Source organism: Electrophorus electricus, chromosome 1 (genome assembly GCF_013358815.1).
Source record: "Electrophorus electricus isolate fEleEle1 chromosome 1, fEleEle1.pri, whole genome shotgun sequence".
Lineage (NCBI taxonomy): Eukaryota > Metazoa > Chordata > Actinopteri > Gymnotiformes > Gymnotidae > Electrophorus > Electrophorus electricus.
This window is the reverse complement of record NC_049535.1, coordinates 26677813-26699649: the sequence shown is the minus strand read 5'-3', so window position 1 is coordinate 26699649 and position 21837 is coordinate 26677813. Positions and strand designations below refer to the sequence as shown.

General features: G+C 38.3%; 6 protein-coding genes across 8 annotated transcripts; 2 read left to right on the top strand and 4 right to left on the bottom strand.

Annotated features, from left to right (window-relative positions):
- Positions 1–123: 123 nt before the first annotated feature.
- Positions 124–5199, bottom strand: LOC113573275 (60S ribosomal protein L3-like). 2 transcript variants are annotated; one of them, XM_027003422.2, is made up of 10 exons: positions 5126–5199; positions 3931–4123; positions 3532–3700; positions 3170–3305; positions 1853–2039; positions 1289–1449; positions 1082–1183; positions 813–908; positions 455–574; positions 124–236 (listed from the first exon to the last, which is right to left on the bottom strand). In XM_027003422.2, exons 1-10 carry the CDS (start codon positions 5126–5128, stop codon positions 177–179), a joined length of 1227 nt encoding a protein of 408 aa, XP_026859223.2. In that variant the 5' UTR covers positions 5129–5199; the 3' UTR covers positions 124–176. The 2 variants fall into 2 exon arrangements, with proteins under 2 accessions (XP_026859223.2, XP_026859224.2); XM_027003423.2 differs by having other exon boundaries at positions 3931–4155; positions 5126–5187.
- An 891-nt stretch (positions 5200–6090) lies between these two features.
- On the top strand, positions 6091–7560 carry ndufb10 (NADH:ubiquinone oxidoreductase subunit B10). The gene is made up of 4 exons (XM_027003362.2): positions 6091–6329; positions 6641–6779; positions 6864–7003; positions 7396–7560. The coding sequence occupies exons 1-4, from the start codon at positions 6182–6184 to the stop codon at positions 7479–7481; spliced, it is 513 nt and encodes a 170-aa protein (XP_026859163.2). The 5' UTR covers positions 6091–6181; the 3' UTR covers positions 7482–7560.
- Positions 7561–7897: 337 nt separating this feature from the next.
- On the bottom strand, positions 7898–10100 carry rps2 (ribosomal protein S2). The gene is made up of 8 exons (XM_027003361.2): positions 10082–10100; positions 9468–9605; positions 9285–9374; positions 9101–9208; positions 8840–9013; positions 8400–8559; positions 8101–8192; positions 7898–8023 (listed from the first exon to the last, which is right to left on the bottom strand). Exons 2-8 carry the CDS (start codon positions 9600–9602, stop codon positions 7943–7945), a joined length of 840 nt encoding a protein of 279 aa, XP_026859162.1. The 5' UTR covers positions 9603–9605; positions 10082–10100; the 3' UTR covers positions 7898–7942.
- A 1980-nt stretch (positions 10101–12080) lies between these two features.
- si:ch211-139g16.8 lies at positions 12081–14369 on the bottom strand. Of its 2 annotated transcripts, none has more exons than XM_027003366.2 (6): positions 14234–14369; positions 13763–14110; positions 13575–13672; positions 13388–13441; positions 12822–12935; positions 12081–12655 (listed from the first exon to the last, which is right to left on the bottom strand). In XM_027003366.2, exons 1-6 carry the CDS (start codon positions 14283–14285, stop codon positions 12599–12601), a joined length of 723 nt encoding a protein of 240 aa, XP_026859167.1. In that variant the 5' UTR covers positions 14286–14369; the 3' UTR covers positions 12081–12598. The 2 variants fall into 2 exon arrangements, with proteins under 2 accessions (XP_026859167.1, XP_026859168.1); XM_027003367.2 differs by lacking the exon at positions 12081–12655 and adding an exon at positions 12661–12733.
- Positions 14370–15042: 673 nt separating this feature from the next.
- Positions 15043–18843, top strand: kdelr2a (KDEL endoplasmic reticulum protein retention receptor 2a). Its single transcript, XM_027003344.2, has 5 exons — positions 15043–15291; positions 16442–16542; positions 16695–16853; positions 17033–17285; positions 17549–18843. Exons 1-5 carry the CDS (start codon positions 15201–15203, stop codon positions 17581–17583), a joined length of 639 nt encoding a protein of 212 aa, XP_026859145.1. The 5' UTR covers positions 15043–15200; the 3' UTR covers positions 17584–18843.
- A 490-nt stretch (positions 18844–19333) lies between these two features.
- LOC113573216 (lipid droplet assembly factor 1-A) lies at positions 19334–20414 on the bottom strand. The gene is made up of 4 exons (XM_027003343.2): positions 20363–20414; positions 20115–20283; positions 19852–19990; positions 19334–19756 (listed from the first exon to the last, which is right to left on the bottom strand). Exons 1-4 carry the CDS (start codon positions 20390–20392, stop codon positions 19690–19692), a joined length of 405 nt encoding a protein of 134 aa, XP_026859144.1. The 5' UTR covers positions 20393–20414; the 3' UTR covers positions 19334–19689.
- Positions 20415–21837: the final 1423 nt, after the last annotated feature.

The window sequence follows — 21837 nt, the reverse complement described above, 5'->3', positions numbered from 1 at the left end:
CACTGCCAAGTTGCCATTGTTGGGCCCCTGACCAAGGCCCTTAACCCTCAATTGCTCAAGTTGTACTCAGTCATAATTGTAAGTCTCTTTGCATAAAAGTGTCAGGTAAATGAAATAAATAAATCAGTTTCTGAAAGGTCTTTTATTTTGAATATGTGCTGATTAGTGAAAGGACCTCACTGAGGCTGTTCTGGGGCATCTGATGCTTTTTTCAGCAGGTGTTTTTTCAGAGGGCCCTAAAGAGGAGAGAGACACAGAGACATACAGAGAAGAGGATGATCACAGGGTTCTGTCAATAATTTTTTTCAACAATTCTAATAAACAACTTCAGTAATAAACAGATATGGATTGATAAACACTTTAGCAATTACATAGGGATGGGCCATTATGATCTGGATTGAAATTATCATACCCTGGCACATTTTAGGTGTTATAGTCTGGTCTTTTTACTTACCATGAAGGCAAACTTCTCCTGAGCAGTCTGGAAGCGACCATGGCCGAATTTGGAGGTAGTGTCGATGAATTTAAGCTCAATGGCCTCCCTGGCCTTGCGTGAAACTTGAATAAGGAGAGACTACAACACAGGCACATGTGGGTTGAGTTACCATATGAATGACACACAAAGATAGATATAGTGTCCATAATATAGTGAGGTACACAGGTAACATTTAGAATTCAGAGAGAGGAAGCTTTGTTTTCTCAAAAAAAAAAGGAATATATTGCATAATTTGTTATTTTTCTAGAAGCTATATACATTACATTGTATTATAGTTCTAACATGTCTTTTTTGTATAACTGTAAGGAGAGCATACTTTTCTGAGAGTAAGCACTCGTTTCTTTGTCCCAACAACGCAGCCTTTCACCATCACAAAGTCATTGTTTACTTCGCCATAATGAGGGAAGCCCCCCTATTGAAGGAAATCAGGTTAATGGTCTGTGTGTGTTTTTTTTCATTAGCAGCAATCAACCAGTACAAGTCAGGACATTCTGAGTAAATGAGAAATCAAGTTAAATTGATTCATATAACCAGAAAAATATCAAATGAATAAATCGTGACTTTGGATCTCATGAGATTTAGTACCATTGGACTGATGGTCTTCTGGGTTGTGTCATAGTTAGTGGAGGCATTGTTGCGAACCACGTTGCCTTCCTGGACATGAATCCCCTTCCCAATTTGGTAAATCTAATGACAACAATATGTCAGTTAGTCACTTGAGAGAACTGACTTTAATGCACTACAATGTGTGTGTGTGTGTGTGTTTATAGAAAACCAATACAGATGGCAAACCTTTTTGTTGAGCTCTGTGCGATGATGGTAGCCCTTCTGCCCAGCACGGGCGATGGTGTAGCCCACGCGGGCTGGGTGCCAGGCTCCAATACAGGCCACCTTCCTCAGGCCCTTGTGAGTTTTCCTGGGAAGCTTCTTGGTGTGCCAGCGGGAAGTCACCCCTGCAGGGCACAGAAGCAAACCATCTTTGAGCAGGAGTGAGCTCTGTCTGAGCTGTGCCTTCAAGCATAGCTACAGTTTTAAAAAATGGGTTCAACAATAGAGTAAACTTTTGTGGCTTCTCTAACCATCTGTTACTGATGCAGAGGCACTTTCTAGGACATGGATTAAGCCTAGTTTGGCACTAAATTGTAATGTGTCAGTGGTGATTTACCATTGAAAGTCCGCTTTACTCTAAGTAAAGGACTAATCATGATTTGGCAAACCAGCCTGTAACTCTCCAGTACACATGCTGAGGCTGAAGGTGGAAGGCAAGTCATCCTTCCCAGGGGAGTTCCATGGCCCTACATCAGTGCTCCATCTACTCAGTGAGGGCGAAGAGACATCCCTTATAATCTGTCTTACCCTTCATACCGTGGCCCTTAGTCACCCCGATCACGTCAATCATCTCATCCTTGCAGAAGACGGAGGACACAGGCACAGGCTTCTCCAAACGCTCTCGCGCCCAGTCAACCTTCTCAGCCACAGTGCCACCATTCAACTGCACCTCCATGACATGGGCCTTCTTCTGCCTCAGAGGCAGCAAGTGCATCTGCATGGAGAGACAGAGAGCTGCGTGGAGGGAGGTAGGTGGGAGGGAGACACAGGGCCCTGCAGGAACCAGTCAGTAACACTAGGGCCTTCTTACTTCTTACTGGGGCCTTCTTAAAGAAGCCAGTCTGCTTTAATTACTATAACTAAACATTTTAAGTTTTTGTTTTTTAAAAAGATAATGTAGTCAATAATTGTGTCCCATCTGAAAAATGTTATTAAATGTAGCATAAGTCAATACTAATACTCCAGGGAGCATTAAAATTCAAATTACTTCACTGCAAGACCTGTTTTTTATAGTTTAGAACTTATAATCATATAAACTAGCTGTTTACATGATCTCCACCCCTGGAGAAATTGCTAACATAAAAAATTACTGCCATAATAGTGGTCTGTGTGGGAAAAGCATGTTATACTCCTCTACACTATCTGTTTAAGCGCTGCCCACTGGTGGGTGGCTTATTTTTAAACTGACATTTGAAACTGCAGTCTCATGCTTACACACATATGAGGGACATAGCTATTATGAGGTGTAATAGATTACTTGTGTGCCATATGTAAAGGGACAAGAGAGAGTGTGAAGCGCTCCCCCTAGTGTCAGCACTATAAGAGCAGAGCAGCCACATGGCCCTGTCTGGTCTGGAATTGGGATTGTTTTACTTTCATACAGAATTTGGGGTATGAGGTGGGGAGATATAGGAGATGATTCAGGAACAGGCTTGTAACAGAAGGCAGAATGAAAGGTTCCTTTAGAAAGTCCCAATCAAGGTTTTTAAGATATTTGTTTACATCAAATATCTAAACCAAATGTCTAAAACAAATGAAAGATCATTTCTTCTAGATGTCTCAGATTCCAAGTACAACTACAGTGAGTCATAAATGGTCCATTTGACTCTGACTTTAATAATGCTATTATAAAATTTGCCTCTGACTGCTAGTTTTGGCGTTCTAATCTCAGCCTATGCCTTCTCTGAAGTGGACATTTTCCCATCCTCTTCCTGCAGTGCTTTTGATTATTCAGAAATGGCTACAAACTCTATTATATTCAAATGTTCATTTGTATTGTAAGATTAAAATCAAGATTTGTTTTGGTTCCCTCTGTGGAAATGCAGTGATATATTAAGTAATTACCTGAGAATGGACAATAACTCTAATCACAGAACAGTATTTCTTCATCATTGTAAAGTCCTTCTCCAGCTGCTTTTTGCCTGTTTCATCCTGCCATTTCTTGCTGTATTTGGAGAAGGCCTTCTTCTTGCATTTATGCCTAAAATTAGTCATTTTGGGAATCAAAATCAACGTGAATTGTTCTCTCTGTGCACATTTAATTAAATAAGCTTACATATTACAACTACGAATTCACTATCTGAAGAGAAAGGATAGAGGTCAAACTTTGTCTAGTTTAGAGCTTATCTTGAAATATAATAGCAAACATAATAGCAAACACACACACATACAGATGCGCACACACACACACACACACACAAACACACCAGTTTTTGTAGAATCGGCGCTTGCACTCATCACTAATGTGCTCAGCAAAGACGGTCTTGAAAGAGCGCAGACCCTTCACGGTGTTGATGTATCCTACCATTCCGACCACGATCACAGGAGGAGTCTCAATAATAGTAACAGCCTCCACCTCCTCTCGTTTGGATACCTCTGTGAGAGAGAAAAGAGAAAAGGGTCATGTTGCAATGACTACTTAACCTTAAACCTGACACATACTTACTCTTCTATAGGGCACTTCAAAATGTAGTCAACTGCAGCCCTCAGTTGGAATGAAGCACAAAATTGGCTCAGCAAGATTTAATATGCCTTCAAAATATACACATGATTATGGCAATACAGTCACCTAAGCTGAATGAATCTGTTTTAAAGGATGGACTCACTCATGCCACTACGGAGTACCTCCCGGAGGGTGTGGGTCATGCCAGCCTTGTAACCCAGGAATGCTGTGAGGTGGACAGGCAGTTTGGGATCATCCCTGGGCCAGCAGCGCACCTTCCCACGATGCCTCTTGCTCCGCTTGTGGGCCAGAAAGCCCATGTGCCCATGGCGTGGGGCGTGGAATTTACGGTGAGACTATGAGGACGACACACACCCACAGACAGCCCCTTTACATTGAAAAATATAAAAGTGTTAAACAAACAACTTTACAGTGGCTGCAGAGTTAATTTGCTTGTTATGAAACTGTTCATCCATATTAAGAAAAAAGCAAAAAGGTTATTTTGACATTTAGTAAATTAAAGGTGTTACTTTTAAGCAAATTATTCATTCTTGTCTATAGAGGAAACAAATTCCATTTACAATGATTCAATTTGATTGAATGGTAATGTATGGCAAAATCAATTTTTTGTGAGTGTATTGTGATTTTCTATGAAGCCAATTAAAATTTTAATTTTTGTACTCCAAATGGGAGGAAAGTTCTGATTTTAGACAACAAACTGTGAACCATCATTGTGCATTTCTCAGCATTTGTAAGTCACAGAGTTAAGGATCTATTAAGGGTTTATGGTCCACATGTTCACTCACCACCCAGAGACATATGTCAAGAAATGACAGAGCTACTATTGTCTGAATAAAATGACCTGTTCCCCACAACACCATCTCTGAAGAAGAACTGACTGATTAATTTTTTTGTTCCTGTTCTTGTAAATTCTTTAAAGTTAAGTAAAGTAAGACAAATTATAATCTTTTAGCATCCAATGAAAATAAAAAATAACATGCATTTTAAGATACTTTTTAATATGGATTTTAATACATTTGTAAAAATGCAAATGCATTAAAATTATTTTAGGGACTGTGACAAGGTATCTATCATTTAGAGTCAACAAATGAGTCATAATAATGTTCCAATTTCTTTTGAGATACAGGCTACATGCAAAAGGTACTAACCCCTCATCACCTCTAGGAATGGAACCTAGAGGAAAAACCTCAAAACCTTCTTTTTAATACATCTTACATGATAACAACATACCAGGTTAAAGTCAGAGGTAATCTCACTCACACCACTGTAAGCCTTACAAAAAACACAGCTCTGACAATCTTCAACTTTAGGTTTCAGAAATACGGGAAGTCACTGACCATGGCTCTCTTTGCAGTCCTGGAGCAAGGCAGAAAGAGACAGGGACAAGCACTGATCTAAGACTCATACTTAGGATGACACAGAGTTTAAGGACTCTAAATTGGTTGTTGGCCCAGTTAGGAAGTAGTATTGCTTTCATATAAGCTTGTTGATTCCAAGTTGTGACACATTAGGTGACCTGGAAACTATGAGTTGGTAATAGCGGAACCCATTGGAATCCACAGAGAGATGCAGCCCAACTGAACCAAATTGTGTTTTTTTTCTTTCCATCATTTGAAAATATATTGTGAGGTGCTCTTTGCCTGTTGTGGTACAGCCATCACCAGCTGGCTGGAGGCTGCATTCAATTCCACAAGGTGGTAGAAGTAGTACGAGTAGGCGTATTGTGAACAAACCTAGAGATATCAGGCTACAAAATACAATTAACAATGAAAGAAAAACATTTTATATATATATATATATATATATATATATATTTTCTTTCATTGTTAATTGTATATATAAATTGTGTGTGTGTATATATATATATATATATATATATATATATATATATATATATATATCTCAGCTTCAGATTAAATGAATTACTTGAATTAAGACAAGAATTAAAAGAATGTTAGTTATTTTAATAAAACGATGCTGCTTGCATTTTTAAATGAACGAAATTCACTTAAAACTAATCACATCGTATCAGCTAAATGTTTATCTTATATACTTGTTTGCCTAAAATCTGCCAGTTGAAAAATCTGATGAACTTTGCCGATGCTCTACAAAATTGATAAGAACAAGGACTCTTTTTAACCTATGACCTCCTTATGACTTATGTAAAAAAGGGATGATTTTTCTGAAATGCAGGTGTGGTTGTTTTGCAGAATGTATACTCAGCAATGAACTTCAAATTAAGAGATACTTCAAAATTTGAAATGTCGATTTATTCCACATTTGACCTTTCCTCCATGTTACTAGCGCGCATGCGCACTGTCGAGAAAGGCTAGCATACTGGAGGTCGAACAGAAGGGATTTTAAAAAATTTCCCTTCGATTTCGGGATTTAAAATGCCACAGGATTATGATAAAGATGCTTACCCCGAGCCCCCGAGCCAGACTCCTGTTGTGGATAAGCAGACTGTTGTCCCTAATCCAGTCTTAATTATATCAAAGATCTTCTATTATTCTGTGGATCTGCCTGTGACTACATTCAGAGGTAACTTAGCTAACCTAGCTGTCTTGCTTAAGCCTACGTTGTCCTTTCTAAGATAGTTAGCTGGAATTTAGCATACAGAAATCGTTCATACATATTTTGTGTGAAAGGTGTAGCTAGATAGTTGGCTAACTAGCTGATCTAGGTATCTTAATAGATCGGCAGGCCTCGGTCTTGTTTATAACAGCTAACGCTACGTATGACTTAAATAGCTTCATAGCAGCTAATGTTAATGCAAGGTCACTTCCAGTTGCAGCTTCTTACAAAAAGCATAGGATGCGAACTTAACTCTATATTACTTTTTTCCTCTCTAGACGCTATCGACAGCATCCGGGGCAAGAACAAGTACTACTACTATCACCAGAAATTTCGCCGTGTGCCGGAGCTGACAGAGTGTCAAGAGGGTGACTATATGTGCTATTATGAAGCAGAGATGCAGTGGAGGAGAGATCAGTAAGTATCGACTACGCAATGTTCTCCATTATTTTGTCTGAACTTGCTTTGTAAGGGCTCAGCATTTCTTTGATTACTCTGTAGTAAAGTGGACCAGGAGATCGTGAAAATTATTCAGGAACGGGCCCGCGCTTGCCAACAACGCGAGGGCCCCAGCTACATACAGAACTGCGCAAAGGAGCTCGAGCAATTTAAGCAGGTCACCAGGGCATACCAGTCACGCTGTAAGTGTAGATACACCAATAACTTAGCAATCCATTCATTCATCCACTTGCTTTCACTACTTTAGACACTAGAATTTGATAAGGATTTATTGACAAATTACTGCTGCAGCATGTAAAATTATTTCTTGTACTAAAACCAACATCTTTCCTTAAATTTTTAATCTGATTGTGAAGCAGTTGAAAGACAAAAGAACATACCAAAAGCAACTGACGGTGCATTGTTGTATTGTTCTATTAATCTTTACATATCCAATGCCATCACCACTAAATTCAGTTTTATTCGGTTCTGTCTTGTAACCTTTCTCATTTTACCCTGCATGTTAGAATGCTGTGACCAGCATTGTGGTATACTAGTATCATTACAATGAATTATGATGGGAAACCTGTTTCAGATGGGGATCTTGGAGCATATGCCGGTGCCCGGAACTGCTTAATGAAGCAAAAAGAGCGCATGATGTCTGAGGCACAGAAAGCATAAACCCTTGCTCCTGTCAGTTTCCTTTCTGTGATGTATAAATGTGTACAATAAAGTTTATTAAACTGATTTATGTAAATGGCAGTGATAGTCATACATTTAATTGAAATTTGTCATATACCCATTTTAAATTCACATGGACCAGACTTGTTAGTTTAGGGAAATGGCCCAGGTACCACCTAGGAAAGAGCTAAACTTCCCCATGCCACTCAAGACAACTCTCAATGACCAGTGATCTTGAATACCTGAAGAAATGACTAGTACTTAATGCATCAGTGATGTTGCTACTGAAAGAGATGAACAACAGCATCAGACTTGACTAAAATGTAAAGTGTAGTGTTCCTACCAAAAAAAAAAAAAAACCACCAGTAGAGGGGGGGGAGCTTCAAGTTACAATAATAAGAAAATGTTAGACCAAATAAAGCTTGTTTCCATGAGTTTATTTCAAACCCGTCATACAAAATTTAGGAGGCTGCCTGAAGAGCGGCCTGGCTCCTCTGTACAGAGACCCTGGTGTGAGTTTTGGCCAGATGATCAGTGAATTCCTAAAGGGGAAGAAGGAAATATATAAGGAGTTCACAGATAAAGTAAACAATTTACGTGACAGTAGCAGGTAATTTACCTGGTAAGGAGACTTTGTGAACACCGTTTCCTTCCACAGATCAGGAGTCAGGTAGCTATACGTCTTGGAGATGGCATCAAAAGTAGCCTTGGCTGAAAAGAGGAAGTAAAATGCCCATGATCACAGTAAGCATCACAGGCAATTCAGACAGTCCCCACAATAAGCTGTGGAGCATAAAGGAACAAATACCGCAAGGGTGTTGATGCACAAGAAGAATATACATTTGTTTCCACAAAAGGTACAGCAGACTAGAGCGGGGAGAACATGTGCTGCAAGCATCCTTACGAAAGACTCCTTACCAAAGTTGCCCAGGGTGGCAGTGCAGCCTCTGGCTGAAGTGTAGCAGTCATCGATACCAGCCATCATGAGCAGCTTCTTGGGGACAGGAGCAGACACAATACCAGTACCACGGGGTGCAGGGATTAGACGCACCAAGACTGAACCACAGCGGCCAGTAACCTGTGGAAAAAGCAGACAGCCTGTAGGTACGCAAGTCTATAAATAGCTGACTCCATAGAAACAATAATACAGGTTACCAATCTAAGTCAAATGTCAAATTCCCTGACTAAGAAGCTGAATGAAAAAGTTGATTAATGGGAACTCAAAAAAAAAAAAAAAAAAAAAAAAAAAAAAAAAAAAGGCATGACATTCCATGTCAAATACAATTTATAAAATTCCATATTACAGAAATGATCCCTAGGAACCCTGAATAATAATCAACTCAGTGATTTCATCTCACCTTGCAGGGTACGGTGTGGGGTTTGCCAATCTTGTTACCCCAGTAGCCTCGGCGGACAGGAATGATCGACAGCTTGGCCAGGATGATTGCTCCACGGATGGCAGTGGCCACCTCCTTAGAGCACTTCACTCCCAGACCGACGTGGCCATTGTAGTCACCGATGGCAACAAAGGCCTAAAGCACAGCCAGCATGTGAAGTCACAAAACACCGCAATCTTAGCTACTTTTTACAAGCGGCGTTGAGGATGGAGATCAAATCACCTTGAACCTGGTGCGCTGACCAGCCCTTGTCTGTTTCTGGACAGGCATAATCTTCAGCACCTCATCCTTCAGGGCTGACCCCAAGAAGAAATCAATGATCTCAGACTCCTATAATCAGACAACACATTTAGCCACAAAATATACAAATATTGTCAATATAAAACAAATCAAAAGTCTTGCACACCTTGATTGGCAGAGAATATAAGTAGATTTCCTCCAGAGATTTTATCTTCATGTCTTTTACCAGACGACCGAGCTTGGTCACTGGCACCCACTAAATGAAAAATTCCGACAAGGCATGACAAATTAGAGCCAAACACTTTTACACTTTAACATAACCTATATTAAAAGACATTTTACCACTTACTTCCTTGTCCTCGGATTTGCCGCCACGGGCTCCACGACCACGACCACGGCCCCTGCCCCGTCCACGACCACGGCCCCGGCCGCCAGCTCCGAAACCTCCGCGAAAACCTCCTCTACCACCGGCGTCGTCCGCCATTTGCTACAATGAGACAGTGGCTAAAATATTTATATATAACCTACGTGTTAAAAGCTAACTAGCTAGCGTTAGCTAACCCTACACCAGCTAAAATCGGCCGTCTGCGGTGCCACGCAGTAAAATGAATCGTGCTTGCCGCTTTACCGTCAGCTAGCTAAGCGATTGTTACCTTATTTTAGAGTTATTATAGGTGGGTGCGAACTACGCTAATCGAAAAGACATCTTATAATGTGCGCGCCAAAAAGATAAATTCCCAATTTCCTGCAAGATGTCGTTAGCTAGCTGGTCGCCATTTTTGAAACCATCAAATAAAATCACTAATAGAAAACTACCTTCGTTCAACCCATCTGTTCAATTTTAACATTAACAGAACATATATACATCATTGACTGATTCTATCGCTAACACTTAGTTCAATTTCAAATGATCGCACCGATACGACTGGATATTCGTTCTAGCAAAACCCAGCAGTCACTTACGTGATGTGTATTTAGGAAGAAGAAGGCTTGATGAGAGTTCCGACGCTATTTATTTCAGCGCAACAGATTCTCGCGATATGTCCTTTCGAGGCCTTCTAGTGGTCGGTTTGAAAATAGAATTTTATTGAACTGAGGTATGGGGGCTACAGATAAAAACTAGCCAAAACTATATTTTTCAATTAATATATTTTTAAGGCAGTGCACATGTGAAGGAATTCTGAATAAAACAACACACTTTAATAAATAAAAGGGATATATTTAATACTTCTAACATTTTTATATATTCGACGTTTTATGAAATATTTCATTTTTATTTTTTAAACAGTGAATCAATACAAAATATTTTGTACAGAACTTATTCCCAACACAGCAAGGGTTAATAACATCCATGATCTTAAGATGAGCAATGGTTTTACTGAGCTTGACCCTGACATATATAAGGCTCTGGTTGACAGGCTTTATGCAGCAAGGTCAAGTTTCCTGTCTGTAGAGAAAAAGAACACCCAGCTTCCCCAATATTGTCCAACAAACACAAGGTTATATACCACTCTTCTACTGCACATTCAGAAGCCATATAGGGTTATGGTGACCTCTTTAGCCACTTCATAATGCAGATCTGTTGGCAGGTGGCTTATACTTGGTAACAGAGAACTCCTTGATTTTATATATATAAATGCGCAGAACATAGAAACATAGACCATATTCGCTGACAATAACGTCGTGAAGGGCCTAAGAGACACCTAAGACACGTAAGAGACTTCAGACTGCCCTCCAAGGTGCTGCAGAACTGCTACACCTGCACTATTGAGAGCACAGGGAACATCACAGCCTGGTTTGGGAACAGCACCAAGCAGGACAGACAAGCACTCCAGAGAGTAATGCATTCAGCAGAGCGCATCACTCATACGGAACTTCCTGACCTGAAGACCATATATTACAAGCGGTGCCAGACCAAAGCCAGGAGGATTGTGAAGGTTCTTCAATAGGCTCTTCTCTCTGTTGAGGTCAGGGAAGTGCTTTTGCTCCCTGAAGACCAACACAGAGAGACTGAAGAGGAGCTTCTTCCTGCAGGCCATTCGGGCCCTGAATCAGGGCAACTGATGAATTGTGGGGACCACTCTGTGTATGATGTCAACAATGTCATCATAAAAACACTGTAATAACTGTAAATTGTAAAAAACTAGGAATTTGTACATTGTACATTGTGTATATATACATATTATACATATACTGTAGTTTGTGTATCTCTCCTCAGCTCGGACGGAGCAGTTACAAAAGCATTTCACTGCGAGTTATACCATGTATGACTATGTATGTGACAAATAAAACTTTGAAACTTGAAAACCTGAAACATGTGAGAGCACTTTAACATTATAACACTGTAACAATGTATTGCACGGTGTTCTGGAACATAGAAACATTGACCTTGCGAGAGCACCTTAACAATGTAAAGCTGTAACAAACAAATACAAAACACAGGACTAGGGTACACAGTGGAATATGGTATGCAGAAAATAAAAATTCCAGAAAGCACTTCAAAACAAAATAATACCCACAGCCCAAATTATTTTTTGTTACTATTGTTTTTATAAGACATCAGTTTTAAAAATACAGTAATGAACAACTATGGAAAAAATGACTAGTGGTTTTGAGGAAGCTTTTATATAATTAAAACACATAATAATCCTGATATAGTTCACTATAACTTGGAAAATTATGTACAACAAGTAGACTAAGAAACATTAAAACTAAATAAATTACCATCTTTTAACCAAGCAGTTTCATAAGAAGCAACAGTGTTGTGTTCACAGTACAGACTACCAAATCTCACAGCTGTCAGCAGTGAAGGATATGCACCAAACAATACACTGTAACAACGACTGTAACAAAGTTGCCCTCTCTCTTACACATGCCAAGTGCCTGTCCCTTACAGATGCTTGTGTGTGTAACTCAGACGCCCTCAGGCTGTCTTTGAATAATCATTATCTTTCTTTTTTTACCCTTGCCTCTGAGTCAATTCATAGCACAGCAATTACTGCAATCTTTTTTTTTTTTTCTCTAACCAGTCCAGGAAGATTTCCACTACAATGGAAAGCCATAATAGGAAATTACTATTATAAAGTACAAGTAGACTCCTCCTATATTAAACAAATTGCTATCAATTAAAGATGTTTAATTAAACTTTTGCTTCAGATTTCAAAGTTTGGCAAAGCAGCGCCAATGCATTTGCTGATAGACTGTCATTTATAAATTCCAGATTATTGTATTACAGTTCAAAGAAGTGATGAAGAATAAGGAAAAAAAAAACAGGCTTCAGTAAACATGTCGTGCATCTGAAATTGGCAACAAATATGGATATTTGTAGCAGAAAATAGCATGCTTCATTACCAGGCTGTCACTATGACATTTATGGCTCTAGCTGAATGTTCACTTTTCAGAAGGATCTCATACTCATGGCTCATACTGATTTAGATGAGGACTTTGGAATGGGCAATGTTTATCCCGAGCAAAAGCTGCTCACTTGAATGTTGTGTCCTCAGTCACTCTCTCTTCCTTCTTCCTGTGTGTTTCACACTGTTGATAGTCAATAAGAGCACTGATTCATTCAGTCTTGTACATGTTTTGGTAGATGCTTTGTCTGTCAGCACGAAACTATAAAATAATCAGTTACCTTAGTCCAGATTTATTTTATCCACTGTTCTCTTATTTAAACCAATAAGGTATATAAATGAAAGTGAACCTTGTTTTCTGGGGAAGCTTCACTGGGAGAGGTTTTATTGCTACTGCGCAAGTTCCTCTTGGTGTACAATTCTTGCACCACAGCGCCAAACTGGACTCTTCTGGTCGAGGTACTCTGAAAACAGTAACAGGAAACTTCAGTATATTTCCATCGTTAATGAAACCAAAAAACCTATATAGAGAGATGATCAGAAGTCATTGGAATATTCAAAAATTATATAATTAATATTCTTACCTTGTGCAGACGATATACAATTTGAACATATCGAGATCACTTACATTTAGACCAAATGTCACACCAGTACTTGTTGAGTACCTTGTTACTTTATTGAGTCTCTTATAAAAGCATGACATGTATATGGTGATATGCAGTATAACTGGCTATAGTACTATTAGTTTGTAGCAGATAGTGAGAGAGAACATGAATTTACCTAAAGCTAATTAATAAACACTGGCAACTGTAAAGATAATAAGTTAATAATTTCAACAGGACAGATGTGGTCTAATAAATTCAGTTACAGTAGTACAAAATGATAAATAAACTTTTCTGAAGTAATTCAGCAATACCTTAATTTGACTTGTCCTCAGTCTTCCTTGTAAGAACAGTGTGCTTCCTCTTGTCTAGTTAGGTGAATTTAGTTCAGTTTGAATACAATACAAGCAAATAACATGGTAACCTTTTCTTTATTTTTGTCATTCGGTGATTTTGCAGCAAGTATTTCATTTTCATTACAGCTTAACAGTTCAAGCTCACCTTTATACATACAATGAAACTCAGGATGGTGAGACTATAGAGCATCAGTAAGACCAGCAACATTACAAGCAGCATGTGGCCAGTGGTGAAGCTGTTCTCTGAACACAGCACACATTTTAACAATGGTTAACAACAAACCTAGGTATCAACATCAATTTGAAATCATTGACACTGCAGCTGGGTCTTACCTTTCACCGTTACTGTGGTACCACTTCCAAAAGCTTGTTTTTCTTTATTAGCTGAAACAGTCTTAAGAATGGCGGCACAGTAATACACACCATTGTCATCAGCTGAGAGGGAATGAATGCTCAGATGTTGGGTCTCCAGCCTGTACTTGAGGGGCTGGCTTTTCAGATCCAGCTGGGAATGGGAGTCTTTCTTGAACATATACCAAACCATCATGGGCGAACTGTTGATCAAACCGTTGCAGGCAGACACAGTGACATGGCAGGGAATGGAGAGAGACTGGTTCACACTGCCAAAGAGCAGTTCTTCTGACTGGATCACTGCTACCTGACACTCCTCAGTAGTGAGCACTGAAACCAGGGGTACGAAAGGTATCACATCACCTGGATACTGAAAGCTTTGCCACATACATTACATATTCATCCTATACAATTCCAAAATGTACTTAAATACCATATCTTTCAGCTCCTTACCTTGTGCAATGACAAGAGTACATATTATTGGAAGAAATGGGCAAAGAACCATGCTGATAACCAGTTTGGTTGAAAGTATCACCTTGTGTCCTCCTTTGTATTCTAGACAAAGAAAAGTCTTTAAGTCCCTGAGAGATAGAAATGGTATATGATAAAAGAGAGAAGTGATCTAGCCTCGACTTCTTGAGTCTGCCTTCCTGTGCAACAGCCCATGAGTCATATTTGGTGATTACTTCATCAGAATAACAAACAAAGCATTTTGGTTTTGGGGCAGTAAAAAAGAAGGAAAAAAATCAGCCCAGCTGTAGAATTCACTGTTACTTTTGGTCTATGGCAAACCAGCTGCGTTATATGACACAAGGACTAAGGTGTGTTCAACATTGAAGGTCATTCAGCACCAATTTGTTACAAGTTCAAAAAATATGCCATCTGAATTTGATAATACCTAATGTATATGGAACAAAAATAAATGGAATCAAAAACGTCTTTAAGTTGTGGTAGTCTCTTTTGTGATAAAGATTAGCAAAATCAGCCTATGTTACTTTCTGCTGATTGAAAACAATATTGATAGTGGAGATTATCATCATATAATACTATTTACGATATATCTATTTACTTACTTATTTATTTTTCATCTATCATGGATCTTTAGGTAGAGTACAACTTACTCGAGTCCAGCCACAGAATAACCTAATTGTAGGATAATCACCCTACAAGATTCTTGGGGGCGTGCCAGACACAAAACGTTTCGGATTGCTAAGTTACTACTTTTCCCGGCTTGCATTGTAATTCAACTCTTGGCCACGTCCACCGGCCACGTCGCCCCCTGTTCGCCATATTTCTTGGAGGAATGCGCTGGAAAAGTGTGGAGATCCGGTTAAAGCAAATTTCAGATATTTTTCATTTGGAATAGCAGCGGACAAAAGTTTGTTTTCGGCTGTTTGAAGTACAAACTTCAAAAACGACAATGAATATCTTTAGATTGGCAGGAGATCTGTCTCACTTAGCAGCAATCATTATTCTGCTGCTCAAAATATGGAAAACCAGGTCTTGCGCAGGTAAGTTTTCTAGCTATTTGTATGGAAAATACATTTGATTTTAAATGTTAATACATTATTTCGCTTATATATATGCATTTGTCTTCGCTGCTACTTCCAAATGGCAATATTTCTGCAATATATTTGCTCTGTCCTGTCACTGACAGCTAATGCAGTGTTAGCTGGCTGGCGTTTGCTACTGATGGAAATGAGCTTCGCTTCTTACCTTAATTAGACCCAGCATATTTTGTTGAATTAGATATGCATTGGTTATTTAATGCTAATGAGAGATTTATCGTGATTTCATTGTAAAGTACACTCTTGTATATTTTGCACAAATATTATTGAATTGCCTGCCTAGAGGGCCAGCTAGATAGCTATGCTAACGTTTTTTTGCTAACCTGATTCATCATACAGCGAGCGAGCTAGCTAGCTAGGTTAGCTAGCTGAGTTAGCTAACATTTCTTATCTTTTGTGTAGCAAACTAGCTAACTAAATAATAACCTAATATCACGGGCCCTTTATTGATTATTATTTTGGGTTACTAGCTACTACCATAAACAATTAAGTCGTTTCTAACGACCCAAATAATGCTTGCAAAATATATTTTGTTTTTATAGCGTAACTTCATCTACTTTTGATCCTTAGCTTGCTATCTAGCTAGTTAGCTGTGCAGGTTAGCAAACCTAGTTATATAGAAAACTTTTGTCACTGCTTTCCCCGATGTCTTGAATTAGAAGAGAAATGGGCTTCAATGTTGTTTCTGCTCAACAGCCCATGACGATTCATGATGATGGTTATATGCCACATACAAACTAGAAGCCATCATGCTCAAACAATTGACAGTCGATAAAGTTGATTAAGAAATACTGAAACACATTTCGTATGCATATACTTTATTAAAAAGAGATCAAGACAAATGGTCTTATCAAAATCATGAAACTGCGTTTTCCAGCATGCATTACAAAATTACTGAGTTCTTTTGACGTGGCAATACTATGCCATAGTATATTTGCATGGTAAAACTGTAGTAACCTAAACCGGGTGTAATTTATAAGCACACATCTTTACGACTACTCTCATAGAACAGCAATCCTATTAGTCATTGGGATAAAAGTTTCTAGATCTTTGAGTTGGGGCCCAAAAACTAAACAATATTTCTGCTCCGCAGGCATTTCTGGGAAAAGCCAGATACTCTTTGCCTTGGTTTTCACAACACGTTATCTGGATCTCCTCACATCGTTCATCTCCCTCTACAACACATGCATGAAGGTAAGCAACATGCTGCATTTTAAACAGTAGAATAAATTAAAACAAACTTCTTTTTGTTCAAAGAGAAGTTTGAGGCAGGAACAGTTTGACAGTATAAGAATTGCCAAACTGCTTGCATTCATCAAGCGTCTGTTTCCTATATCTTACAACAGATCATCTACATTGGCTGCGCTTATGCCACTGTCCACCTGATCTACATGAAATTCAAGGCAACGTATGATGGGAACCATGACACTTTCAGAATAGAGTTCCTTATAGTTCCAGTTGGAGGTCTTTCTTTTCTAGTCAACCATGACTTCTCACCACTGGAGGTGCGTTGCATCCAAGTGTTAGCAAATTTACATTGTTTGTTATTGTAGGAAAAAGTATTTAGGCCTGTATTGCTTTACCTGAGTTCACATAATGTGTTGTGTTTTTTTTTGTCATATCAGAGCTCATAAAACTGCTCACATTTTGATTTAACAAGTGTCTTTTTACATTCTGACAACAGATCCTGTGGACCTTCTCCATCTACCTTGAGTCAGTGGCTATTCTTCCTCAGCTCTTCCTGATCAGTAAGACAGGAGAGGCTGAGACCATCACCACCCACTATCTGTTCTGCCTGGGTGTCTACCGTGCCCTCTACCTCTTCAACTGGATCTGGAGGTTCTACTTTGAGGGCTTCTTTGACATGATTGCTATTGTGGCTGGGGTGGTCCAGACCATCCTCTATTGTGACTTCTTCTACCTTTATGTCACAAAAGGTGAGTTTCACTTAATTTTCTTCATGACACCTGTCAGTAAGTTAAGAGGGGAGAAAGTTGCCATTCCTAGTGTTTTTTGCCATTATTGTTTTTATTTAACATTCAAAGGTTCCAGAGTATTGTAAATATGCTGAGTAAAAATAATGATTGTTATTAGGTTTAGTGAATAATTAGCACTATTTGATTTTAACAGTACCTGAGTGAAAAATCTGAGCGTTTATGCTGTATAACCTCTTTTGATGTTATGTCTCTGGTTCACACAGTGCTGAAAGGAAAGAAGCTGAGCCTACCAGCGTAAGTGCCAAAGATCATAGACCTGTGTCACCGTTCAGACTCGTGCAGGGTTGACATAGGCCGGTAACGCCACGGCAAGAGGCCGAAGGCAGAACATTGCTGGTTTTGTGACATGTCACCTGGATTAAAAAAAAAAAAGAGAGAAATGGCTCCACAAACTGCAGTGAGGACTTCTCTTGGATCTAGCAGCATTTTTTTTCTTCAGCATCTTGCATTACCTTTAGTGCGGTTAAAAAAAAAAAAAGAAATAAAAAAATGGGGGGGGGGGGGGGTGGCTTAAACAATCTTTTTCCATGTGAGGTGTTCTACAGCATCTAGCTCCAAATGTTGGGTTGACTTTATTAAAAAAATAATCGTACCCAACAAACTCTGCTTATAACTTGTACTTCTGTTTCTGGAAACCCACTTGAGTTCATAAGCCCAATGTTTTTAGGATTGTTGAATCAAATCATTTATATTCCTTTCTCACTTAACATATTGAAAACTATTCAAAATAAATGGTTTAAATCAGATTACATCACTTCTTTCCTTCCATGCTAAAATAAGGACACTGTAATATGCTGTCATCAAATTAGATCTATGTGGTGACATGTTTTTTTTTTCACACAAATGCCTTATTAATTTCAGCTATATTATGTACAGTATATAAGCAGAGCTGTTCCCTTGTAAACATATCAACCTTTGTGTAAACAAGAGAATGTGAGAGCGTTTTGTACTGCCAATTCAGTCAGCACTGATAGTTTGTATTCTTTATGTATTGGCTCCAAATTACTGTGTATTTTGTATCTGGGATGTTGGTATCCATCAACAGTCATGATGTAATATACAACATGATAATAGTATCCTGCAACTAAATATTTGTTCACATGCAGTAATTTATTGCAAAACAAACATGAATTTAACATGGTCTGCAAAATATAAAAAGTAGTCTGGAGCGTGTGTGTGAATTTGACAGCTACTTTTTAAAACTCATAACTCCTATGATTTCAAGATTGAGCATCCTAGATGTGAGTCTTTCCTGTAGTTACTTTTTTTGTTGAGTTTTACATCTTATCACCTCCAATAAAAATTTTACAGGCCCCTGTTTTTGCTTTTACTATATTATTTTCATTATAAAGTCTCTTTAAACTACACTCTGATATTTTATGACCTGTTCAGAAAAAAAAAATCTTTGAGACATTTATTCTTTTCTGTAACATTTTAGGTGATGGATTTCATTAATGCGTAACAGGCTAAGAATGTGCAATAAACACAGCTTTACAGATCTTCAGCATTTTTGTTTAAATAAAATACAAAAGGAAAAAAAACCCAAAACAAGTTATATTTGTCAACTATAAATCATCTGAGAGGGATAAAAAACCATATTTATATAATACTACATTCAACTCTATAATGATGCTACAGCATACCAGGGGGAAAAAGACCTTGCCAAAATATCTACGATGTGTTTTTGAAACCTGAACATTACTTACCCAAATTGCGTGAACACCTTTAATTACAGTGTAATTTTAGATATAACAAGCATAACAGCTATCAAAACAATATGATATAGTGGCATATCATACAACTTTGCTGTCCAATAATGCTCACTACTACTAGTAACCAACTGCAATATAGTGATGGGTAAATAGAATAGTTTTTGTGAAGTAAGACTTGTATAATATTCCACAGTAATCTTATGAAGTAATTCATTAGAATATTACACTTTGTACTAGACTTTTTTAGTGACAACACTGAAATCTCTTCTTACACATTCCTGTCTTCAGAAGCCAACACAACTAACTGGCATTTCACTGTCACTGTTTTATGCCATACTGCATTTGATGTGGCTTTACTATGTAGGAAGCAGCACAGTCCTAATTAATTTTAAAAATGTGCCAATCCCCATTCAAGAAATAAAAATATGAATTATGAAAACTATTTGAAGAAAAACCCATGTTGGACATATTGACTCATTATCTTACATTCTCCTGCATTTAAGTGCAGTTCAATTGCTCGGCTCAAGAACAACCCTTACATTTCAGCTCCTGGAGGTTTCACAGAATGGAAATCGAGTTTCTCCCTGGACTCCAAGTTATATGGAGTGCAGAACAATTGTGCATGAGCTGTATTACCACACAGGTTTTTGCTCTTTTTTTGTCTCCATGTCCTCAGTAGACACTGTCTGCTCATACACTCTAGAGAAATAAACAAAATCAGGACATTTGATAATGACATGGTACTATGAAAGATTTAAGTGGTTATGTGAAATCAGCCAGGGGAACTATTGTACCTAAGCAAGAAACAGTTGTTGAGTACATGTGAGGTAATGATGTACAAGGCACTCAGGATGCAGGAGACCGAGAAGGTAACCACAGCAATGCAGCAGAGAACACACAGCAAGGTGGCCCCTCCTGCAGTCAGCAGGAAGACTACAGGAAAAATAGTAAACTAAAATGTGAGCAGAAACAATGGAAAGGCATTCATTCAAATAATGTATTTGCCCTCCATGTAATAATGAATATGTACTGGTTGTAAGTTATACTCCTAACTTACTTTCAACAAAGACGAAGAATACTGTAACAGCAACGAATGTAACAACAGCAAACACCAGGAAAAGTCCAATAGGTACTGAAGCGATCACACCAAAAACAAGCAGCACTAGTGCAAAGAAGGGGTGGTCACTGAGATACTTTCCAAATTTAGTATTCAAGAGTTCTGCAATCTAAAGAATAGAGAACAAAAACACAATTAGGTGATGGAAAGGTGCCCTTTTCTATACCCACGAGGAGAAGCTCTCTCACCATAGGCTCACAATTCATGTCGTCCATCATTGTTCTAAAATTTTCTGGAGCGCCAGCGTCCTTGTTGGAAGCACAGACTCATTGCCACACTTGATTGTCCTTTACTCACCACGGGTGAAAGACCAAAAAGACAAATAGATTTCCAATTATATGTACCGATTCAAGATCACGAATCTACTAGTTAATTACGGTAGAGTTAATTTAAAGTCTTTTCGAACAGTCAGTCGCAGGTCTAAAATAAACGGTTCGGATTTAGCTGGTTGCTCTACAATTTACTGTTACAAGATAACCTTTATCGCTAAATGGTATACAGATAAATTAAATCCCACATCAACCAGCTAAATCCAATGAGCATGCAAACTTAGTCTCTGCTAACTTTAGCTTGCTACAAAACAAACCAGTTTAGTGTGAAATACTCTAGACTAACTAACTGAGCTAGTCTTTCTCCAGACAACGATCATAGCTGGGCGCTATATAGACTAGCCGCGCCACCTACTGCTCTCTCTCTCTCTCTCTCTCTCTCTATATATACACACACACACACACACACACACACAGACACTGTGAAAGGAAACTTGTGAACAACAAACAAATTTAGATTCAAACGTTTATACAAATAACTGTCATATTCAGGTATCAATATTAATGATCATATTTACGTCACATGTAAGATACATTTTTTTTTAATCATGTCGGACACAAAATCAATCTTAGTTACAATGCACAGTCACCACACCCTGCAACCTGTCTAACACTACAACAGAGAGGCATTGACATAGGTCTGATAGTGAAGACATTCTGAACTTATAAATGTTCCCCAGCTGCGATATTTCAAGTGACATGCAACAAAGTGTTTACCCAATAAGATGAAGCAGATGTGGAGGGGAGTGTTCTAATCAAATGCTCTCCAGCAGCACTCCACACAGAACTTGAAATGGCAAGATAGCACAGCTGAATGTATGTGTAGTATCATAATGAAGGCTGTTAGGCCCTCCTCCTCCAACACACACAAGAAAAAAGTCTTGTAGGCTATGTAACAGCCTATTACTCTATTAAAAGGTATTATATGTTTATTATTATAATGACTGCCCATGCTATCAGTCAAGGTATTCTATAAACACTATAAAATCCAAAATTACATTGAGATTTAGCTGAAAATATACTTGCTAAAACAAATCAAACGTTTTATACGAATAAGTATGAGAGGCATGTGAACACGTGACTTTAGAACAAAACTCAATGTATTTTTTTTTTCATTTTACAAGTCAAAGTCCACAGTTCTATAAACTTTGTGAGCCTATCGTTATGAACTTTACTCGAATAAATCCTAGGCTGCTTGGCAGACATTACTTCTCATAATGAGTGAGGGTGTATTTTTAATGATCTCCTTTTAAATAGAAATATTTTTTTAGTAACTGATTGAATACCCATTCTGATAAAAATGTCATGGTCAATGTGTGGTCAACAAAAATAGA

Bases quoted from the DNA above. Each gene is read 5' to 3' on its own strand.
- rps2 (XM_027003361.2), bottom strand. From the start codon at position 9,602: ATGGCGGACGACGCCGGTGGTAGAGGAGGTTTTCGCGGAGGTTTCGGA. The intron at 9,014-9,100 runs GTGATTTGATCT...GCTGTGCTTTAG, and splicing joins GTCAGCGCACCAGGTTCAAG to GCCTTTGTTGCCATCGGTGA. The intron at 8,560-8,839 runs GTGAGATGAAAT...CTTTTTCCACAG, and splicing joins CCCACACCGTACCCTGCAAG to GTTACTGGCCGCTGTGGTTC.
- ndufb10 (XM_027003362.2), top strand. From the start codon at position 6,182: ATGCCACAGGATTATGATAAAGATGCTTACCCCGAGCCCCCGAGCCAG. The intron at 6,780-6,863 runs GTAAGTATCGAC...ATTACTCTGTAG, and splicing joins ATGCAGTGGAGGAGAGATCA to TAAAGTGGACCAGGAGATCG. The intron at 7,004-7,395 runs GTAAGTGTAGAT...AACCTGTTTCAG, and splicing joins CAGGGCATACCAGTCACGCT to ATGGGGATCTTGGAGCATAT.
- LOC113573275 (XM_027003422.2), bottom strand. The intron at 1,450-1,852 runs GTAAGACAGATT...TGTGCCCTGCAG, and splicing joins TAAGGGCCACGGTATGAAGG to GGGTGACTTCCCGCTGGCAC. The intron at 909-1,081 runs GTACTAAATCTC...TTCCTTCAATAG, and splicing joins AGAAGACCATCAGTCCAATG to GGGGGCTTCCCTCATTATGG.
- LOC113573216 (XM_027003343.2), bottom strand. From the start codon at position 20,392: ATGATGGACGACATGAATTGTGAGCCTATG. The intron at 20,284-20,362 runs GTGAGAGAGCTT...TCTATTCTTTAG, and splicing joins ACATGAATTGTGAGCCTATG to ATTGCAGAACTCTTGAATAC. The intron at 19,757-19,851 runs GTACAATAGTTC...TTATTTCTCTAG, and splicing joins AACAACTGTTTCTTGCTTAG to AGTGTATGAGCAGACAGTGT.
- si:ch211-139g16.8 (XM_027003366.2), bottom strand. From the start codon at position 14,285: ATGGTTCTTTGCCCATTTCTTCCAATAATATGTACTCTTGTCATTGCA. The intron at 14,111-14,233 runs GTAAGGAGCTGA...CCCTGGTTTCAG, and splicing joins TACTCTTGTCATTGCACAAG to TGCTCACTACTGAGGAGTGT. The intron at 12,656-12,821 runs GTTCACTTTCAT...GACTATCAACAG, and splicing joins AAGCTTCCCCAGAAAACAAG to TGTGAAACACACAGGAAGAA.
- kdelr2a (XM_027003344.2), top strand. From the start codon at position 15,201: ATGAATATCTTTAGATTGGCAGGAGATCTGTCTCACTTAGCAGCAATC. The intron at 16,543-16,694 runs GTAAGCAACATG...ATCTTACAACAG, and splicing joins TCTACAACACATGCATGAAG to ATCATCTACATTGGCTGCGC. The intron at 17,286-17,548 runs GTGAGTTTCACT...TGGTTCACACAG, and splicing joins CTACCTTTATGTCACAAAAG to TGCTGAAAGGAAAGAAGCTG.